This window comes from Equus quagga, chromosome 11, assembly GCF_021613505.1.
Source record: "Equus quagga isolate Etosha38 chromosome 11, UCLA_HA_Equagga_1.0, whole genome shotgun sequence".
Lineage (NCBI taxonomy): Eukaryota > Metazoa > Chordata > Mammalia > Perissodactyla > Equidae > Equus > Equus quagga.
Window position 1 is genome coordinate 47,598,871 of NC_060277.1, and position 20,330 is coordinate 47,619,200.

The 20,330-nt window shown below is 33.8% G+C and overlaps 1 protein-coding gene across 3 annotated transcripts in view; it reads left to right on the plus strand.

Moving 5' to 3' along the window:
* IBTK (inhibitor of Bruton tyrosine kinase) overlaps positions 1 to 20,330 on the plus strand; it is a 98,632-nt gene that overhangs the window by 56,386 nt on the left and 21,916 nt on the right. For all 3 annotated transcript variants that reach the window (XM_046675863.1, XM_046675861.1, XM_046675862.1), the window contains 8 exons: positions 1,087 to 1,204; positions 3,788 to 3,848; positions 4,669 to 4,790; positions 6,422 to 6,534; positions 10,490 to 10,638; positions 12,251 to 12,414; positions 14,121 to 14,213; positions 14,771 to 14,914. In XM_046675863.1, coding sequence (XP_046531819.1) covers positions 1,087 to 1,204; positions 3,788 to 3,848; positions 4,669 to 4,790; positions 6,422 to 6,534; positions 10,490 to 10,638; positions 12,251 to 12,414; positions 14,121 to 14,213; positions 14,771 to 14,914 — 964 coding nt within the window. The remainder of the gene's footprint in view (positions 1 to 1,086; positions 1,205 to 3,787; positions 3,849 to 4,668; positions 4,791 to 6,421; positions 6,535 to 10,489; positions 10,639 to 12,250; positions 12,415 to 14,120; positions 14,214 to 14,770; positions 14,915 to 20,330) is intronic.

A 20,330-nucleotide genomic window follows, 5' to 3' on the forward strand; every position in this document is an offset into this window, starting at 1 on the left:
AAATGAAGGAAGCCACATGTAGAAAACAGTTGTATTTGTCTGTTGGTTGTAAATAAGAAGTAGAGTAAATAAGAAGAAGAACGGAGGGGTTCAGGAAGCCAAAGTTACATGCTAATTAGATAGTATACTCTGGGACGGTCTCTAGCAAAACAGTGCACTTTATATATAAAGTTACTGAGATTCTAACAAAACCTAGAATCTTTTGTATAGTATACCAGATTCTGCACTGGCATGAACAATAATATGGTAAGATTTAGATCCACTTATTTTCTAAATATATAGTGTGTGTATGTATTTATATATATAAATATACACGCATAAATTCTGTTACATTACTCAACATGTTTTATAGAATGGTTTCATCAGTTCTGTTAGCCTTAGTGTTTAGTTCTATAGTCCTTTTAGTTTTTTAATCTTATAGAAGTCTTTGTCTATTAGTTTTATAGAAGAGAGAATGACTATTCTGTGCTGTGTGTAAATGAAAAGTTGTTTCTCACTTAAAGTTAGAAATATTCCAAAAATATTAGGTGGAAGATTGTTGATTATGTGTTTGCTTTTAGGTGACACTGTAATACATCTTCTGTATTTTCTTTTTTCCTTTTTTGAGGAAGATTAGCCCAGAGCTAACATCTGCTACCAATCCTCCTCTTTTTGCCAAGGAAGACTGGGCCTGAGCTAACATCGTACCCATCTTCCTCTACTTTATGTGTGGGATGCCTGCCACAACATGGCTTGACAAGTGGTGCCATGTCCACACCCAGGATCCAAACTGGCAAACCTGGGCCTCCAAAGCGGAATCTGTGAACTTAGCGCTGCACCACCGGGCCTGACCCTGTATTTTCTTTTGACTAAAATTCTTTTGTGTGTGCTTTTTTTTCCCTATAACCAATCATTTAAAATTACTTTGGCATATTATATGGGATGGAAAATGAGTTCTATATTTGCCCTAATATAACTCATTTTTGGCAAGAAACTACTTTGTTGTCTTTGTTCTAAATGTTCAAACCTGACACCTTTAGAAATAAGTATATTTTATTTGCTGTAGGAACATGGCTTTCATCTCATTTTGCATATCTTCCTTTGTAGTTACGCTTAAGAATGCTGCTACACTACTGGAATTTGCAGCAGTGTATAATGCTGAACAATTGAAACTGTCTTGTTTACAGTTTATAGGACTGAATATGGCAGCTTTACTTGAAGCAAGGTGGGTTGGGTGCATTCATTATATGACTGTTGCAGAAGCAGTTATTTATAATAGCAGCTATGTTAGTAATTTAAATGAGAATAATGATAAATTCTAACTTTGTAGAGATGAAAATGTAATGAGATTCAATCATTCCATCAATATTTGAGTGCCTAATATATGCCAGCCATTGCCAAAGTACAGCAGTGAACAAAACAGACAAAATCCTTGCCCTCAAGGAAACTCACATTTCTGGTTAGAAAGTTGGGGAACAATATTATAAATATATTTTTTATATGTATGCATATCTGTTTATTTAGGCTGATTTGCAACTGTGTAATTGTTACCTTGGCTTTTGGAAACTAACTGTAATACTAATTAAGTCAGCATTTAATTACTTCACACGTAAGCATGCATAAAATTTGTTACTGGTTCATTTCTGTTTTCTTTTTCTATTTATTCTCTTTAAGATATTTCCTATACTACTTATTGATTCTTTGGTTAAACTTAGGCTACAGCAGAAAGCTGAAAAATTTAGTTGCTCTAGTTTGTTGCAAGCTGATATGTGTGTTGAAGGCTTTCTGTGGAAATCAGTGAGTAATGAAATGTTACTTATGAAAAATGACACGTTTTTTATAAAAAAAAATTGACTAAATGTATATACCCTGTTTTATAAGCTAATATTTCATATTAGCGATGTTTACCTGGATGGAAAGAATTTGATAAATGCTAATAATTTAGGAGTTATAGACATGTTAGAATTAGAAAGATCTTGGAAATTTCATCCCAACTTTTCCAACTGTTTTGGCAGTGGAATTTTTAGTGAAATAAATTTACAGATTTATTTTTAATGTAAGTCAAAATTTTATTACATTTACTCACTATGAAGTCAGTGGTGGGGAAAATAAGGTGCTTTTGTTAAACGTAGGAATTTGAGATTAGAGTTCTTGGTGTCATTTTGCATTTTTAAAGCTTCAATATCTAGTTTATTTCTGTATTTTGTTTTAATCATAGTAGTAATAACTAATACTTCCATAATAATAGTTACTAATATTAATAACTAATAATAATAGTGGTAATAATGGTAACTAATACTATGTGCCAGGTAGCATTCTAAAAGCGTTACATAGATTCAGTTGATTTTCATGAAAAACTTACAAAGTAGGTTTCTGTTTATATCCTCATACTACAGATGAGAAAACCCAGGAAGCTTTTTTGTTTTTTTTGCAAAGAATCAAGAAAATCTTGATCTATATCATTTTTTATAAATGGTAATTTTTTTTGATAACTCACCTTTCAAAGTCAGGATGATCTTTAATGAAACTAATTCCAAAACATGATTGAAATAAAAGTGTTCTACTAACAGATTGTTAATAGTTGTCACGTAGAGTTCAATTTAGAGCAAATTCTTTTGGCGGTTTAATGCCTTGTTATTTTGTCAAAAAAGCTTTTTAAATGCAAATTAACATTATAGGATATTAGACAATGTCATTTTAAAATGCCTCTGGTATTTTAGTGTCAGAACTTGGCTAGGGTTTCAAAATAAATTTAATGTCTTTGCTGACATTACATTAGTAATTGTAATCATTGCAATTTTTTTTTACTTTGTATTGCCAAATTAAGCTCATTCAGTTTGTCAGTTAAGAATCAACCAAAATATAAAATAAGCACCAAATCTATCTAAAATATGATATTGGAAAATGATGTGTCACACTATTATTGTTCAATTATTATATTGTGACAAGTCTGTTAGCTGAATTAAGAATGGCTCATGTGCTGTGGTGATGTCTCTACTTGTATAACTTTACATAAGTAGATATACATAACTTGCATTAAAACAAAGATTTGTATAAATTTAACCATTCCTAACCGAATATGTGTTTGCGAGAAGTGTAAATAAATATATGCAGAGATGTTAAGAAAAGGAGGGCTGCACCAGAATTGACCTACATCACAAGTTAATTATCCTCAAAATGTTAATAACTGGTATGGTACAGCTTTGAATTTGCAAGTTGTTTTGTATTCATCGTAAAAATAGTTTAAAATATAAACTTTGATTTAAATTTTCACTGATACGTTAAAGTACCTCTTTGGAACCTGGGCGTTCTTTGAAATCTACTTTGAATACAGCTGATGTAATCCAGATAGCATTTTACACATGAAAATACTAAAGCCCAGGGAGGTAGTGAGTTGCTTAAGGTCATGCAGGTAATTGGTAGCATAATTCTAGAGAGAATTCAGGTATCCTGATAGTTTGGTCATTGTTCTATCAATATGGTAGTGCTTTTGGAATTAAAGATTATAATTTGTGGAAAACGAGGTTTGGAAAATGAATATTGCTATTTCATTATGATAGAAAAAGGTTTTCTATCACTTATTTGTAAGAGTTGCGTGAGTTTTATTCAAGATATTTTGTCTATATATCTTGCTGTTTATTTGAAATATATACATACACATAATTACAAAAAGAATTTGTAGCAGTGGCATATTAATACTTTAAAAAACAACTTATTCAGCAATATAAAATGTCTCTACATATTTGAAAATCTTGACAGGTATTGGGTTCTTGAGTCTTAAGATAGAATTTTGTGTCTTATTTTTTAGGTCTCTTGATGTTTTAAGTGATGGTGTTTTGAAAGACCTTTCTGTGTTTTATAGAAAAATGGTAAGTTTTATGTTTTTTTCCTGATATTATCAACTAAAGCACTATATTAGGTCTGACTTCTCAATGGAATAATTTCCTAGTGAATTCTAATACATTAGGATCTTTAAAAATGAGAACAGAGGGCAGCCCGGTGGCGTAAGTGGTTAAGTTCGCATACTCCACTTTGACCGACCCACGCTCGTGGGTTTGAATCCCAGGTACAGACCTACACACCACTTGTCAAGCCATGCTGTGGTGACATCCTGCATACAAAATAGAAGAAGATTGGCAAAGATGTTAGCTCGACAATCTTCCTCAAGCAAAAAGAGGAAAATTGGCAATAGATGTTAGCTCAGGGCCAATTTTCTTCCCCAAAAGAAAAAAAGAGGACATAAGATTTCTTTACTGATCTCACAGTTAAGTATGATAATCAAAATTGAAAATATTTAATGAGAAAGTTATCTGTTTTAATTCCTTTATAAATGAAAGTTACTGGAAGCTTCAGAGAGAGTCTTTCATTGTTTGTTATTTACCAAAGGACAGGACAGTGCAAAAACATGGACTCACATGATCTCTAAGAAATGAATTAGTTTGTATTTGATAGTAAAGTGGAGTTTTTTTGTCTAGTTTTTTATTTTCTTTTTTGAGTTTTATGGAATAAACTGTTTAATGAATCCAATCAATTTTTTACCCTGGTGTAAATTTAGGAAGTCATTAGACCTTCTAGACTTTTTTTCTAGTTAATGTCACCACATATTAAGACAAATGGGATATCGTAACTTTTTTAAAAAAAAAACTTTACAAATTTTGTATTTAAAAAGTGACATCTTTTTTTCTATAGGTTCCGGGAATGGATAGAAGAGTTATTACACCATATCAAGATGGACCAGATATTAGCTATTTGGAAGTAGAAGATGGAGATATCTTTTTGAAAGAAGAAATAAATATGGAACAAAATTATTTGTAAGCTCTGTTTCCGTTTTTTTCTTTTACTCCCTTCCTTCCTTCCTTCTCCCCTGACACCCCTGATCTTGGACGCTACTGATACATTTGTATTGATATTGAAAGAAAATAATTGAGAAACCTGACATAAGAAGTATGTATTTATGTTCATTCTTAGCCTTGATAGAATACAAAGTAAATGCATAATTAATATTTGAGATATAGCAAAATTATGTATAAATGTGAAGGGAATGTAGCCTTCACGTTAAACATACTGAGCTGAATAAGTGCATTTGTCCCAGCTACCTTCCCAAACACTGCTGAGATTTTAATAAAGAAATAAAAAAGGTAAATTGTGCTAGAGCAAAGAGAACAGGAAAGGAGAAAACAACAGTCAGGAGATGTTAATAGTTTTGGAAATTGGAAAGTGGTTGCTGAGCAGTAGTGACTTAGAACAGAAAAAACTAAAACAGAATTCTGGAAAGGCTTAATTAAGAATCAGAGACACCAGGTTTTTGAAGATCAGGGTGACTGGTTAGATTTGGAAAAGAACATTTTTTGAGATTCTTTCGAAGAACACTGATCTCTTCCTGAAGCCCCTTCAACCAAATGATTGTCCCTCCTCCATCTTGGCAGAAGACTAGAAATTTGCCCTCTGGAGAGGCTGAACCAGAGAGGAGTGTATCAGCCATTTCTCTAGATTATTCTCTGTAGAGAGCCTGGCTTGTTGAAGAGATATGACCTTCAGTGACTGACATTTCAGAGTCCTCCAACAAAACATCCCAGGTTTTATGCAGTCTCCCTGTAGTGGGGCCGACCCTTTGTCAAGAGCTGCTCAGAATTTCCAATCCCTGTTTGAGGCTTACTAAGCAGCTTACAGAATTACTTTCCTTCTCCTTGGTAAATGACCTGTTAAAATCTTTGGGTTTTCAAGTCATTTACTATATATATAGTAACCAACTATGTAGCTCACTGAAAAGCTGCTCTTGGGTTCCAGAGATGTTCTTTTTCTTAACCCTTTTTCTAGAATTTAGTAGCATTTGGAATACTTGAAGTTTGTAGTTATCTGGCATAGTTTTTAATATAATGCATGTCATACATCTATAATAAAATTATTAACATAAGTGTTATCCTTTACAAAGTAATAGTATTCACAGCTGGCCTGTGTAACTGCAGATGAATTATATAATGAGATCTATAATTTTTAGGTGAAACAAGACAGTTGTAGTACTCATAGATACTTTTGTTTTCCCTTTCCTGATTAATAATACTCAATTCAGGGAATTAAGCATTCCCTGAAATGCTTTAAAAAGTTTCACCAAATATTTCTAGTTTAAGATCATAGTTTGTAATAGCTTGTGTGTGAACATGTGCAGTATTTTGCTTTTCAAAGTATTCCTATATACCGTCTTGTTTCTAACTTTCACAGACATGCTAGGGGTAGAACAAGGAATTGTATCACACAGAAGTTCAGTAAAATTGAGTGATTTGCTCTGGGCCACATAGATAAATGTGACTAGAACATGTATATCTTTTGTATTTTCTGTTTGACCAAAATGTTATATACTGTTGCTTAAAATGCATAGTTCTGCTGTTTCATCTCTAACTTAATTTATTTTTAGGAAGTGACTTTTATGTTTGCTTTTTCTTAGGGAAAGTATGTTCAAGAAGGCAAAAACGAAAGCAAAAAAGAAGCCACGTAAGCGTTCGGATAGTTCTGGAGGTTATAATCTTTCAGATATTATTCAGAGTCCACCATCTACAGGTTAGTGGAAAGTGTTTTAGGATATATTTCCGATCTAATCTTTCATGTCTCTATTCGTTATCTAATTCATTTAACATGTATTAAATACTATTATGTGCCATGTGCTGGGGCTACTGAAATAGAAAATAGTCCTTGTCTTAGGCAGGCTACAGAAAATGATAGTATATTGTGATACGTACTCTGACTGAAGTTTGCTCTAGGAGCACAAAAGAGGCACCCAAACTAGTCTGAGCAGATCAGGGAAGAACTCTTAAAGGAAAGTGATACCTGAGTTGGATCTTGAAGAATGAGGAGAAATTAGCCAAGAAAAGGAGGCCAATATGTTCCCAAACCTTGAGGCAGTAGCAAGAACTGTACATTTCTTGTGCATAAAGTTCAACATGGCTCGGCTGTACAGGGTATGTGCAGATAGGAGATAAGTTGGAGACGATCAGATTTTGGAGGATATTGTATGCTTACCTAAGGAATTTGGATTTTATTTTGAAGGTTATGGGTAGCTATTGATGGATTTTAAGATGGAGTGTAACTGTATAAGATTTATGTTTTTAGAAAGCCTGCTCTGTCCAGGAGCATAGAGGGTTAGAAGTGGGCAAAACATGACAGAGATACTATTATCACGTGGATTCAAATCCTAAATATCAGTACTCCAAGTGAGATGCCAAGTAAGATGCCATTCATGTGCAGAAGGAGACTATAATTCAGTAGAAGAATGCAAAACATTTTACATCTAGGCAGAATGTGAGCCTGTTTGAAAGTAATGGTTATGTAGTTTTTCTAAAATTTTTTTCCCAATTTTTTGTTTTGAAAATCTTTAACTTACTAAAAAGATGAAAGAAAAATGCCATGAACACCTATTTACCCTTCACCCAGATTTACAGTTAACCTCTTGCCACATTTGCTTTTCTTGCAGGCTTTCTAAAAAGTTGCCTGTTCTCTTCCCTCATCCTACACACACTTTTTACTGATCCATTTGGAAGTAAGTTATAGACATGACATTTTGGCCTCAACTTTAATATGAATCTCCTAAGAATAAGGATATTCTTCTACACAACCACAATACCATTATCACACCTAGGACAGTTAACATTAATTCATTAGTATTATCTAGTATTACAGTCTATATCTAGATTTCCTAATTGTCCAAAAATGTTTTTATAGCCTTTTTTTAACCTTAAAAAATACCTAGTATCCTATCGAGACTGACATTGCCTTTGCTTATTAATGTCTCTTTGGTCTCTTTTAACTAAAGCAGCACCCCTCACACCTTTTTATTTTGTTTTCAAAAGTTCAGGCCAGTAGTATTATAGACTATCCCACATTCTGGATTCATCTGATTAGATCCAGATTAAACTATCTAAATTTTAGTAGTTTCTTTAGCGAAAAATATGAAGTGAGACTATAAAATAATGAGAATACAGTATGGGTTTTAGAAATGGTAGGTGTGTCTGTAGCATAAGACATAAACTAGTACAATTTCTATCAGCAGTATTTTCATAGTCAGCCTTATACAAGCAACTTTGAAAAATACAAGTGCACATTGATTTGTGTCCCTGTGGAAAAAATAGCTATTATTCAGGGCAAAGAAGGAATACGTTTTTGTTTAATATATGAGGTATTTGACTTGTTTGATAAAGTTCAAAGGAGTAAATAATTTCAAGATTAATTGTTTTAGATAACACAAAAGATGTAAAAAAGATGGATAATATACCTAAATTGATTGAGGAAGCACTGAAGATAGGTCTTTTCTGTTTAGTACATCTCCTGACTTCTGTTCTAGGACCTTTCAAAATGTAAAATTCTGTGATTTTGTGTTTTCTGTGCTGTGTGAATTACCTCTACTCCTTGGAAGGAGGCATGGATGAACGGACAGAAGGAGGAATAAACGGGTAGACAGACAGTCGTGAAACTAGGGATTTTCAGTCACTTAAAAGGTTTATGGAAAAAGCAGATATTTGGTTTGTTTTAACTAAAGTTATTGTTAGCCCATGTGTTAGAGTCTTAGCATTTCAGAGCTGGAAGAGACGTTAGTAATGAACTAATAAACCTGAGGAAACAAACTCAGAAAACTTAAGTGATTGGAGGTAGTTTCAGATAGAAATAGAATTTATTTTCTTGATTCCAGTTCTGTATTCTTCCTTCTGTTCCACTCTTTCTGTGGCCAAAGTGGATAATGATTAAATGATTAAATTTAATTAGGAGCCAAAAAGACCTTTTCTGGAAGAAAATTTGAATGTGAGATAAATTTCATCAAAGATAGTTGTGTGGGGCCGGCCTGGTGACGCAGCAGTTAAGTTCGCATGTTTCACTTTGGCAACACGGGGTTCGCTGGTTCAGATCCCGGGTGCAGACATGGAACCACTTGGTAAGCCATGCTGTGGTAGGCATCCCACACATAAAGTAGAGGAAGAAGGTACGTATGTTAGCTCAGGGCCAGTCTTCCTCAGCAAAGAGAGGAGGATTGGCAGCAGTGAGCTCAGGGCTAATCTTCCTCAAAAAAACAAAAGATAGTTGTGTGAAGGCTTAACATTTATTTGTGTTGATCCTTAAAGTAAAGTTAGATGAAGGACGTTTGGTGAATATATTTTTTACCAAAAGTAATTGTTGGCCACTTTAATCATCCTCTTTATTCATTAGATTGATTTCTGATTGACTTTAGGGAGCATTCTAGTATTAAATATACTCTCTTAGGTAAAAATTTATTACTCTTAAAAATATTTTGAAAGATTGTGTGGGGAAAAAAAGTTTGAATGTTATTTTGAAATATATTTTAGCAGTGTTAACAAAAGAGGCATATATCTTGTCAAGGTGATTTATTATCTGTATAATAATAAATATAAGAGATGGTATGTTTTATTTATTTATTTATGTATTTATTTTTTGGTCAGGAAGATTGTCCCTGATCTGAAGTCTATTGCCAATCTTCCACTTTTTGCTTGAGGAAGATTGGCCCTGGGCTAACAGCTGTGTCAGTCTTCCTCTATTTTGTATGTGGGATGCTGCTACAGCATGGCTTGATGAATGATGTGTAGGCCCAGGCTCCGGATCTGAACCTGCAAACCCTGGTCCGCTGAAGCAGAGTGCACGAACTTAATGACTATGTCACTGGGCCAGTCCCTGTTTTATTTATTTTTAAATCAGTTGTACAACTTTTAGTTACAGCTCGTATAATGTGTTTATTTTGTTTATTTTGCTACTTCATTTAGATTCTACTGAATTTGAAATATGTGAAAATAAACACATGAACCTAAGCAAAAGTTTACTTGTTACTCTGTTTGTATTTGAAATCATTCTGGTCTGCTAGTGCACCTGGATACCAGGTGTGGCAGAGAGACAGGTATTTAGCTTGTCTAAGGGAAGAAATGGTATACACATTTTATAACAACTCTTTTGCTTTAGGTGACAAGCTAATTAAAAATAGCTCTGAATCCACAGATATTTTGCAGAAGGAACAATCCTCAAATAGGCTACAGTTGGCTTCAGCAAAGCCTCTGCTTACTGGGTTAATCTCTTGACTAGATTAGAGGCAGAAAGGCTACCATGCTCCTCCCACAAAGAGTGGGGCCATTCCTCTTCTGCATGAGAACAGAGGTGCAGGGAGAAAGGTGGGAAAGGGGTCTGGAGTTTATTAATTTTGTCTTCCTTCTTTATGGGGAAAAAAGTTCTGAATCACTTCTTAAAGCAGATCCCAAAGAACTGTCTTCCTCAGGTTTATTGAATAATTGGTGTAATTGAAATGAATAAAACTGTTGTTTTAAAATCTCCTCCATTTCAGTTTTTCAGCTGATTTCTTTCTTCACTTAGCTTGAATTGCTAAGATTTTGGTACTGTGACTATAATTTAACGTTCTTAAACCTGGATAAATGGAAGCTTTTAGCTCTGGTTTGGTTTGGTGAATGTAATACCTGTATGTTTGCTGTATATATGTTTAAATATTTTTAAAAATTTTGCATTTTAGGATTATTAAAGTCTGGTAAGACCACTTCTGTGGAATCTCTTCCAGAACTATTGACATCAGACTCTGAAGGAAGCTATGTAGGAGTGGGTAGTCCTAGAGATTTACAGTCCCCTGATTTCACAACAGGATTTCATTCAGATAAGATGGAGGTTTGTTTTTATTTGTTTATTAATGTACTGTTTTTTTTTAATTTCAAATTTTAGGTTTATAGACAGTTTATCTTTAGTTTTTCATCAGTTTTACTCTTACCTTTAAAACATTCTCCTGGCTGGTTTATAAGAAAATATAATTAATGACATGTATAGTATTAGTTTTCTGAAATTTGCTTAATGTTTCTGGTTTTAAAGATTTTAATGGCAGTTTTGAGCCCTTTACGACATTGTATTTCTATTCTTTCTGCAACTAAAATGTAGTGTTAATGTAAAATATAGCAACACTGTATAGACACATTGAAAAATATATTTTTAGCTAAATTACTTGAAATTATTTTGTGAAATGTCAGTTAATAGCAGCTAAAAATTGTCAGAGGAAAATTGTTTTGAAAGTAAGCCTAATTTCAAATTCTGCGTAGTGTCTTTCCTCCATGGTGTAAACTGGAGCAGTACAATCTCGAATGGAGTTCTTCTCCTATTCTAGCACAGTCGACATTAAGGTACAGGATTCCTAGTCTGGTCAACTCTGAGGAGGCCTTTTTTTAGACATTTCTTAACATTTTATTCCATAATTGTTAATCTATAGGGAAGGAAAATGTCTAACCTATTAGATATAGAGTCATTTTTTCCTAACTCTGTACATCCACAAAACAGAACTAGAAATTTGTGAGACAATGGAAAATTTACCCTCTCTTCTTCTAGGCCTCAAAGATTGATTAAAAAAAAATTTTTTTAATGTAGGGTAGAAATTTAGGGGCAATTCATACTAAATCTAAGGTTGGTCTGGAAGACAGTTGAGGTTTAAAGGAAGGTTGGAGGCATGCTGTGAATGTCTAGCAGTAATAGAAGAATCTCTTGTGGCAGTTGAAAGACTATTTTAGTAACTTTCTTGACCTATTGTAATAGCGATAGTTTGAGGGTTCCTTTTGAAGTGTCACTATTATTTGACTAATTTTATTCAAATTGAATTATATGACTTTTATAACAAACTTTCATTTTGTTTCATATTAAAGTCATGGACATTAATTTTAGTTACTGTTTCATATCTTATTTGAACAATTTTTATTTGTTAACTTTCTTTTTTTGAGGAAGATTAGCCCTGAGCTAACTGCTGCCAGTCCTCCTCTTTTTGCTGAGGAAGACAGGCCCTGAGCTAACATCCATGCTCATCTTCCTCTAGTTTATAACTGGGACGACTACCACAGCACGGCTTTTGCCAAGTGGTGCCATGTCCACACCTGGGATCAGAACCAGCGAACCCCGGGCCGCCAAAGTGGAACGTGCGAACTTAACCACTGCGCCACTGGGCGGGCCCCCGTTTACGTTTTTAATGCTTACGTAAATAGGGATTTAATATGCAAACTTATTTCCCTAAAAATTATTCCCAAAGCTCACAGTAATTGAGTTATAGTTACTGATATGGTCTGTGAATTGGTTAAGGTACTAAACTTTAGAAGAACTGAATTGAAAATGCTAGATGATGACTGTCATAAGATTTTACTCTTTGGTATAATTTAACCAATATTTATTAAGTACCAACTATGTGTTAGCTGTTGTGCTAGGTGCCTGCTATTACTCACTTTTTGTTTTTTATTTTTTTTACCCCCAGGGGAAAATTAAACCATATGTTAATGGTACACCTCCTGCATATTTTAGGGATGATTTAAAACCCTGGGAAAAATCACCAGTATTTAAAATATCTGCTCCACAGCCCATTCCCAGTAACAGAATTGATACTACAGGCTCTTCTAGTTGGGTTGCTGGTTATTTCAGGTAGGATTTTCATTTTGTTCTGTACCTGAGAAATATTCATTTTTAGTCAAATGAAAATTTTAAGGAAGCACAATTAAAAAACATTAATGTGAATGTCTAATACACAGAAAATTACCTAAGTGCGTACAAATTACTGCTACATACATACAAATTACAAACCTAAGAGCTAAAATAGGCTCTTTTTCCTAGATAAAAATTTAGTTATCTTTGTGTTGTCATCAGTGAATACTAGCAAATACTATTTAACACATGAGTGCATGCACATACACACACATATATAGTCACTTGATAGCAGTTTTTTTTTTGGTAGTATATATTACTCCCATTTGGTAGTATATAAAACTCCCATGCGGGAAGACCATTTCATCATCTGTAGGATTACTTTATCTTTTTTTTAGCACATTAAGGGGTATTTAAGATCTCACAAAATATTATTTACAGTAAATTTTCAGAGGATATTCACTTAATGTTATACTGTGCTGTTTTTTTTTAAAGATTGGCACCTGAGTTAACAACTGTTGCCAATCTTCTTTTTTTTTTTTTTCCTGCTGTTTCTCCCCAAAACCCCCAGGACATAGTTGTATATTCTAGTTGTAGGTCCCTCTGGTTGTGCTGTGTGGGATGCCGCCTCAACATGGCCTGATGAGCAGTGGCATGTCCGTGCCCAGGATCCAAACTGGTGAAACCCTGGACTGCCGAAGCTGAGCGCGCAAACTTAACCACTTGGCCTCAGGGCCGGCCCCCTATACTGTGCATTTAACTTACCTATATTTTATTCATATTTTTTTTATTTAGAAAAATCAGTTTTTAAAACTGGAGGAGTAGATATAATTAGAATGCAGTATTCTTTCAGCATGCTTATTGAATTTGTGCTTCATCTTTATATATCTACTCTGGTTTATAATAGGGTAAAACTCTTAATTGACTGACCAGTTATATTATCATCTGGACCATTTGTGTAATTATTTTGAAATATGCTGTATTTTGCACAGTTTGAATAAAGATTATGATGTCCCAGTTTATGTAGCTTCATGGTCTAAAGGTGGTTCAGAAGTTAATTTCAATATTTTTGGCCTTTTTAAGTAAACATATTTGTGGGAACAGATGGAAACATCTTCTAGTTATTAATGTTAGACTATTTTATTAAACATATTTTAAGAATAGCTGGGTGTAAAGTCAGCAGGATAGATTGGCTATTTCTAAAGATTGTAGAATTTTTTTCTCATTATGCTACAACTCCCTTTGGTAGATCTCTAATTGTTGAGCATTCCTAAGTTTTTCCATTAAATCTTTCCTTTGTTAACATTAGGCAGTAGTAAGAATTTTGTTTGTTAAAAAAGAAAGAATGTAATTTTCAAGTTCCATTCATCTTAAAGGATAAGAATTTAAACAGAACTTTGAGTTCTTTTGCCTAAGTTAGATAAGATAAAAATCTTTCTGTTGCTTGGCTTTTTTTTCTTTAAGAGTTTCACTTATATCACTTGACATTATGACTTGGGATGCATTTTAGTTGTTAAGTATGTATGTGTATGTAACAGCAGCTTTCATTCAAAACGTCATTTTTGCAGTTTGCCACAGCTGACGAAATCGATCTAAATTATCCTCTCGTTATCGATCTTTATATACAATTTACAGTTTCAGTGAAGTTTGGGGGTTGGACTTTATGGATAAATAGCATTGTAAAGTAACTTTTGTGTGTCTTTTAGTCCCGTCAGCCCTCCTGTCATGGATCTCAGAACCATCATGCAAATTGAAGAAAATAGACAAAAATGTGGAGCTACACCAAAAACAAATTTGGGGTTGGTTAAAAAAAATCATAAAAATGGAAAGACCCTGTTGTGTTTCGGTTCTACCCTAAAGAATTGGAAAGACCTACTGGACCTTTCGTATTATTTTTATGCATTTGATGTTAAAGTTAATTATAAGGGCTTTCCTAGATAAGTTAGCATCCGTAACATTATTTCTTAAATATACGCTAAAGAGTAAGTTGGGTTGATAGCCCAGCTCTTGTGGAATACAGTATTACATGCCAGAAACTTGCCTCTAAAATGATCATTGTGGACTATTTCTGATGCAAGTGTGATATATAAGTGTATTTTAGCAGGAGGGCTCATATGTAACTATTACTTGACCATTGATAGTATAAACTGATATTGTCACTGTTGAAACTTGTGGCCATTTTGATGCCACAAGTAATAGTAAAATCACATCAGAGAAACATAAAGCAATGTAATTACCTGTAACCTTCATTAAACAGTAATTAATGCTAATTGGTTTAATTTCTAGCAAAGTGATTTCTCATGGAATTAGACTTTCTCAGAAGCAGTGCAACTAATTGGTTTAACTTAATTTCTAGCAAAATGATTTCTCATGGAGTTAAACTTTCTCAGAAGCAACGAAAAATGATTGCACTGACTACCAAAGAAAATAATTCAGGAATGAATAGCATGGAAACTGTTTTAACTACTCCTTCCAAAACTCCAAAACCAGCGAATGCATGGTATGCTCTAATTTTTATTAAAATAAGCATAGATCTGTGCATTAGTTTTTAAGGTAGTTATTGGCTTCTGGGGTTGTTTCCCACCTGTCTCTTCACATACTTCATTTCCCTCTTTGCTTTTAAGTTAAATATTAGACCTTTGGAAATACTTTATTTTTTTTTTTGTTTTGACAAGTGCATCATGGTTTTCAAAAACTTTCTATATGTAGATATAATTTCTTCTTGGTATTCTAATTGGTGTTTATTGCTTAAGCAATTTAAAGGAGCGTTCTTATGTTTTCATTTTTTGTAAGAAATAATATGTATCATAGAAATATTTGATAAAAGCAAGCATTAATTTTTTTTACCACCCTAATTTCTTTGTCTTTCTGTATGCATCATTAATATCTTTGTGTTGCTATAATCATAGCTTGTTATTGTCATGTTTTTAAGCAGGGCTATTTACTTAACATTATATCATGTAAGTTTTCTCCATTAGAATTTACTAATAATGGCAGCATTGGTAGGAATAATCTCCAAAGAAGTCAGATAGCAATTTTGAGATGTGTAAAATAGCTTGTATTTTCTGCTCCCCTCCCATCTTCCCTTTTCTTTATAACTGATGTCATAAGAATTGGAAACCAGTTGTAGAGGAAAAGTTTGTGGATGGTGTGAAGGGCAAGGAAGGGATCAGTAGGATCCCGTTTCTCTTACAAGCACTGAGGAGGGTTTTGGAGGCTTCCTTTGCCTTGGGGGAATCCCTTCATGGCTTCTAATGCCACACTTTTCTGTTTGTACGAGGGAATATTTTTCCAAATTAACAGGTAAATTGTTTTAAGAGAGTGGCAACTCATTTTATTTTGAGTGCTATCATTGGGACTAAATCAATGTCTGTCAGAGCCATTAGTACATCTAAAGCATGATCACAGATAAAGTAAAACAAGAGATGGGAAAACCCAAGAGAAAAAGAAAATAGTGTGAAACTTGAGAGAATGGGTTTAGTAGAATGTTTTAATTCATCAGTATTTGTTGTGTACCTTCTACGTGCAAGGTTCTCTTCCAGTCCTGGTGGTAAGGCAATATACAAGACTGATTTGAACATGGCCTCTGTAGGGTTTATGGAGTTGCTATTACAACAATGAGTTGTGTTTTCCCTAAATAAAAGTATGGCAAAGACTAAAAAAGCTCTTGGAATAGCTCTAAGGTACTAAATATGTTGCAGTTTGGGAGAATTAACTAAGCTCATCAGGAAGCTTTGGGCTTAGTAATGTAGTTTTAGCTAGCTGTAGCATAGTCAGTTTCCTTATTTAAAAATGAAAAGTAAATGAACAAAAGAAGAAACAAAACAATGATTATCCAAATTAGGGAATCCAATTAATGGACAAATAGTGAATTTCTTGGTTCAGAATCTCTTTCAAACATAGTTCTTTCCAGCTCCAATAGAAAATGCTTTTTAATCAAATTAAAACCCAAACATAGTTTAAGAAATTTAATAGCATGGTGGTAACTCCAAGGCTTATAATAAAAGACAGCAGTCCCTGTCCCAAATCTGTCTCTTTTGTGACTTGTTAATTAAGATCACCACAGTCATATCTTATGATTTATTTCCTTTTTTTTACGCCTTTCTGGGTTTTTTTCCTAGAACAACTAATTCCCTCAATTTTTACCCTGCTACCTATGTGCTCATTACTAATTTTTCCTCCGAAACTCAACTGAAACATAGTTCTTTCCAATATCGTAAAGCATGCTAAGTAGTCTGTTTTGTTTTCTTGGAGGCATCTTCCTTAGAGCCCTGCCTTCTCTGCTCTGAACTGAGTCTTTTCCAGGCCTGCCGAATAGGTCATCTTGAGACTTCCCTTAACTATCATCCTGGGAATTCCCTTTAGTTCCCTCCAGTGTTCGATCCCCAGTTTCCTAGGTCCTATGTTTTTCTATTTCTTGGTTTACCCCTTGTTTTGATATAGCACAACTCCAGTAGTTTTCTGAGAAAGGATGTATAAGACATAGATTTTTGGAGCTCTTAGATCTATCAAAATGTTTTTGTTCTCCCCTTCATTCTTAACTGATAGTTAGATTGGAACAGAATCCTAAATTGGAAACCATTTGTAGAATTTGTTTCTTTTTCTTGTTCATTGCTGTTGAGAATTCTAATGCCTTTCCAATTCCTAACTCTTTATGTTACCAGTTTCTCCCTCTCCCCCCCTTTGTTTTCTTGAAACTTAAAGGGCCTTTTATTTTCTTTCTTTTTTCTTTCTTTTTTTTTTTTTTTGCTAGAGGAAGATTAGCCCTGATCTAACGTCTGTCCCAGTCTTCCTCTGCTTTGTATCTAGGATGCCTCCAGAGCATCCACACCCAGGAGCCAAATCCACAAACCTGGGCCGCCAAAGCAGAGTGTGCAGGACTTTAACCACTTAGCCATGGGGCCAGCCCCGAAAGGGTCTTTTCTTTATCCCCGTTGTGCTGTAATTTCACTGTGATGTGCCTTGTATGAGTTCTTGATACATTGTACTTGATGGGCTCTTTTAATTGGGAAAAGCATGTCTTTAAATTTTAGGGGCATCTTATGTACTATTTGATACCTTCTTCCTCACTGTTTTCTCTAGAATTCATGTCAGTTGGATGTTGCTCTTCCTGGACTTCTCTAATTTTATTACTTTTGCTCCTCTATTGTCCATATAATTCTCTTTCTATTCTACTTTCTGGAACATTTTTCAGACTTTATTTTACAGCCCTTCTATTCAGTGTTTTATTTCATCTACTAAACTGTTTAATTGCCAAGAGCTCTTTCTTGTTTGCTGATATAGTGCCCTTTTTATAGTATCCTATTCAATATTCAAGTGTTAAGATACCTGTACTCTTTAAAGTTTTTCACTCTTTAATATATACCCAGCAAAAATATATGCCCTTGTGTACCAGGCAGCATTTATCAGAATGTTCATATCATCGTTACTTGTAAAAGCCAAAAACTGGAAACTAAATGCTAAGTGGAAACTATTGCTAAATGTCTGTAGCAGTAAATGGATAGATTATAGTTTATTTCTATTTTTATGGTAAAATACTGCACAATGAAAAAATGAATTATGACTAAATACGACTGCATGGATGAGTTTCATCAATATAATATTGAGCAAAAGAAGCCAATTAGCAAAAAGAAAAAATCAAGTCTCTGATTCCATTTATGAAAGTTAAAAATAGTCAGTGATTTACCTTCATGTTTATTCACTCTTTCCTATGTATGTTTACTTCATTTTAACTATGGTTTGTTTTATTTGATTGTTTTAAATTTTGATTGGAAGCTCTGTGTGCCCGTGTCGTTGGACTATAGGATGACCTGGCAGTATCCTTAGAAGACCCCCCGTATGTCTGTGTCTCCTTGGTCTGTCAGTATCTCTAAAGAGGAAGCTTTTAATTTTTCTATTTGCTTGCCAGCATTCTGGAAGCTGATTAGGCTAAGGAGATTAGGACTGGGACTGAGATTCTCAACATTTGGTATATATTTTCACATACCTCACCGGGAAGAAAAATGCCATAAAATTAGGCCAAAAATATTATCAGGGTATTTTTCTTTGAAAAATAATTTGGCGGCTATGAAATATAGTGATGTTTATTATACATGCATTTTATGAAAGGGTGATTTGAACATTTAAATACAAACAAATGAATAATGGGTTTTATGTATTTTAGGACACCAAGGAAATTTATCTAAGTGACCAATTATAGATAGTTTTATTCTGAATTATCGAAGTGAGATGTATCTGAATTGTCATACAGTTAATCATTTATGCCCATTTTATGACTTCACAGATTTTATTGATAACTCAAGGATCTTTTAAAGTTCATTTCTGCTAAATTCTTTTGAATTTAGGTACTTACTTTTATTTGCACTCATTAAGCTGTGGGCTGAGGTAACTTAGTAATACGTATGTTATATATGTCAATATTTTATAATTACACATATATATAAAATAAGCATAATATAAAAATATATACATATAATTTGCTGTTTGGTTATGGAAATTTTATCCTAAATTAATGGATCAGAAAACATTTGTTAGAAATTTTAAGAACACATTTGCCTAAAATAGTTGATGCTTGGTATTCCTGAATTTTGATGCATATTTAGTATAAATGGAAATTATTATTATTATTAGGTTGTTGAATAATTTTCTTTCTTGAATCCTTAGAAGGCTACAAGTTTAGTATATCATTTGATTTTTAACCAGATATACATAGGTGTAAATACATATAGTATATACTTGACGAAATTAAAAATGGAATAGATTTGTTTTCCTGAGAATAGCCTTTGTAAATGTTGCTCTACAGAAAGTTGGTAGAATTTAAACTTTTCTCTGCTTTGAGAAAAATAGAAAATTGATCTGAAATTAGATTTTAATCTGATTTACAGATTGTATTTATAGAATGCATTCGTTACTATTGTTGAAATAAAAAAGAGACCAATCTTGAAAATCCCCTGAGCAGACAAAACCAGTTTAGTTATACAAGCAAAGCTTAATTTAGCTTATTTTCCAAAAACTAACTTGACTTAGGGTCATTTCTTGCTTATGTCTCTGGAAATCATAAGCAAACTTGAACTGTTTCCCCAAGGTTGATAAGAGGTAACCACTGACCAATTCCATGTCATTTAAGAAAAATCTAATGTAACCAAACACTGTGAAGAATAAACACTGCTTTCTCAGTAATTAAGCTGCTTTATGACAGTATACCCCTGAGCCTCATTCCATGTTTTGATTTGAGTGCTCCTGGTTTGGAAACTATCTTTTTGTGTACGCACAAAATTTTACTCATTACTACTTCGGTAATTCATTGGTTTTACTTCTGTTATTTATGAACTTTTGACATTTCATGGCATCAGAAATGGCATCCAAAGAAGACCCCCAATGACTCCAAGGCCGGTGAGCAACCAGGTGCTGGTACCCACAGAGCCCATTGAGCTAACTGCTTTCTCACCAACCCTGGAATTTGAGGATGTCTGTCTTGGATCCTAGCTCTGCTCTCTTTGCTTTTTGAGCTCTCCAACTTTATTGTGTATTGTGTTTGTTGAAGCATCTTGGTAAGTCACCCTCTTCTGTTCAAAAGGGGAGAAAACAGGTGATTCCTTGTGTTTTGGAACAGCTGTTGGAAAACAGGGCTCCTAATAGTTGAGACATCTTAGGGAATCGAAAGGCAGAGATAGTTCCACCTGGTCTATGGACCAGGATCTTGTGCCTTTTTGGAAAATGGGTGAACTTTGGGGATTGTAGTGGCCACTTCAAGGAACTTTTTTAACTTAGATAAGTCCACGTTAAGGGGCACTCTTAGAAGAGAGAATCTCAAACTTCTCAGAGACAATGGAATGCATTCTTTGATTGGTATGCAGAAGCTTCTAAAAGACAAAATGACCCCAGAAATAGTTCTAAAAGCATCTTACGACATGCAC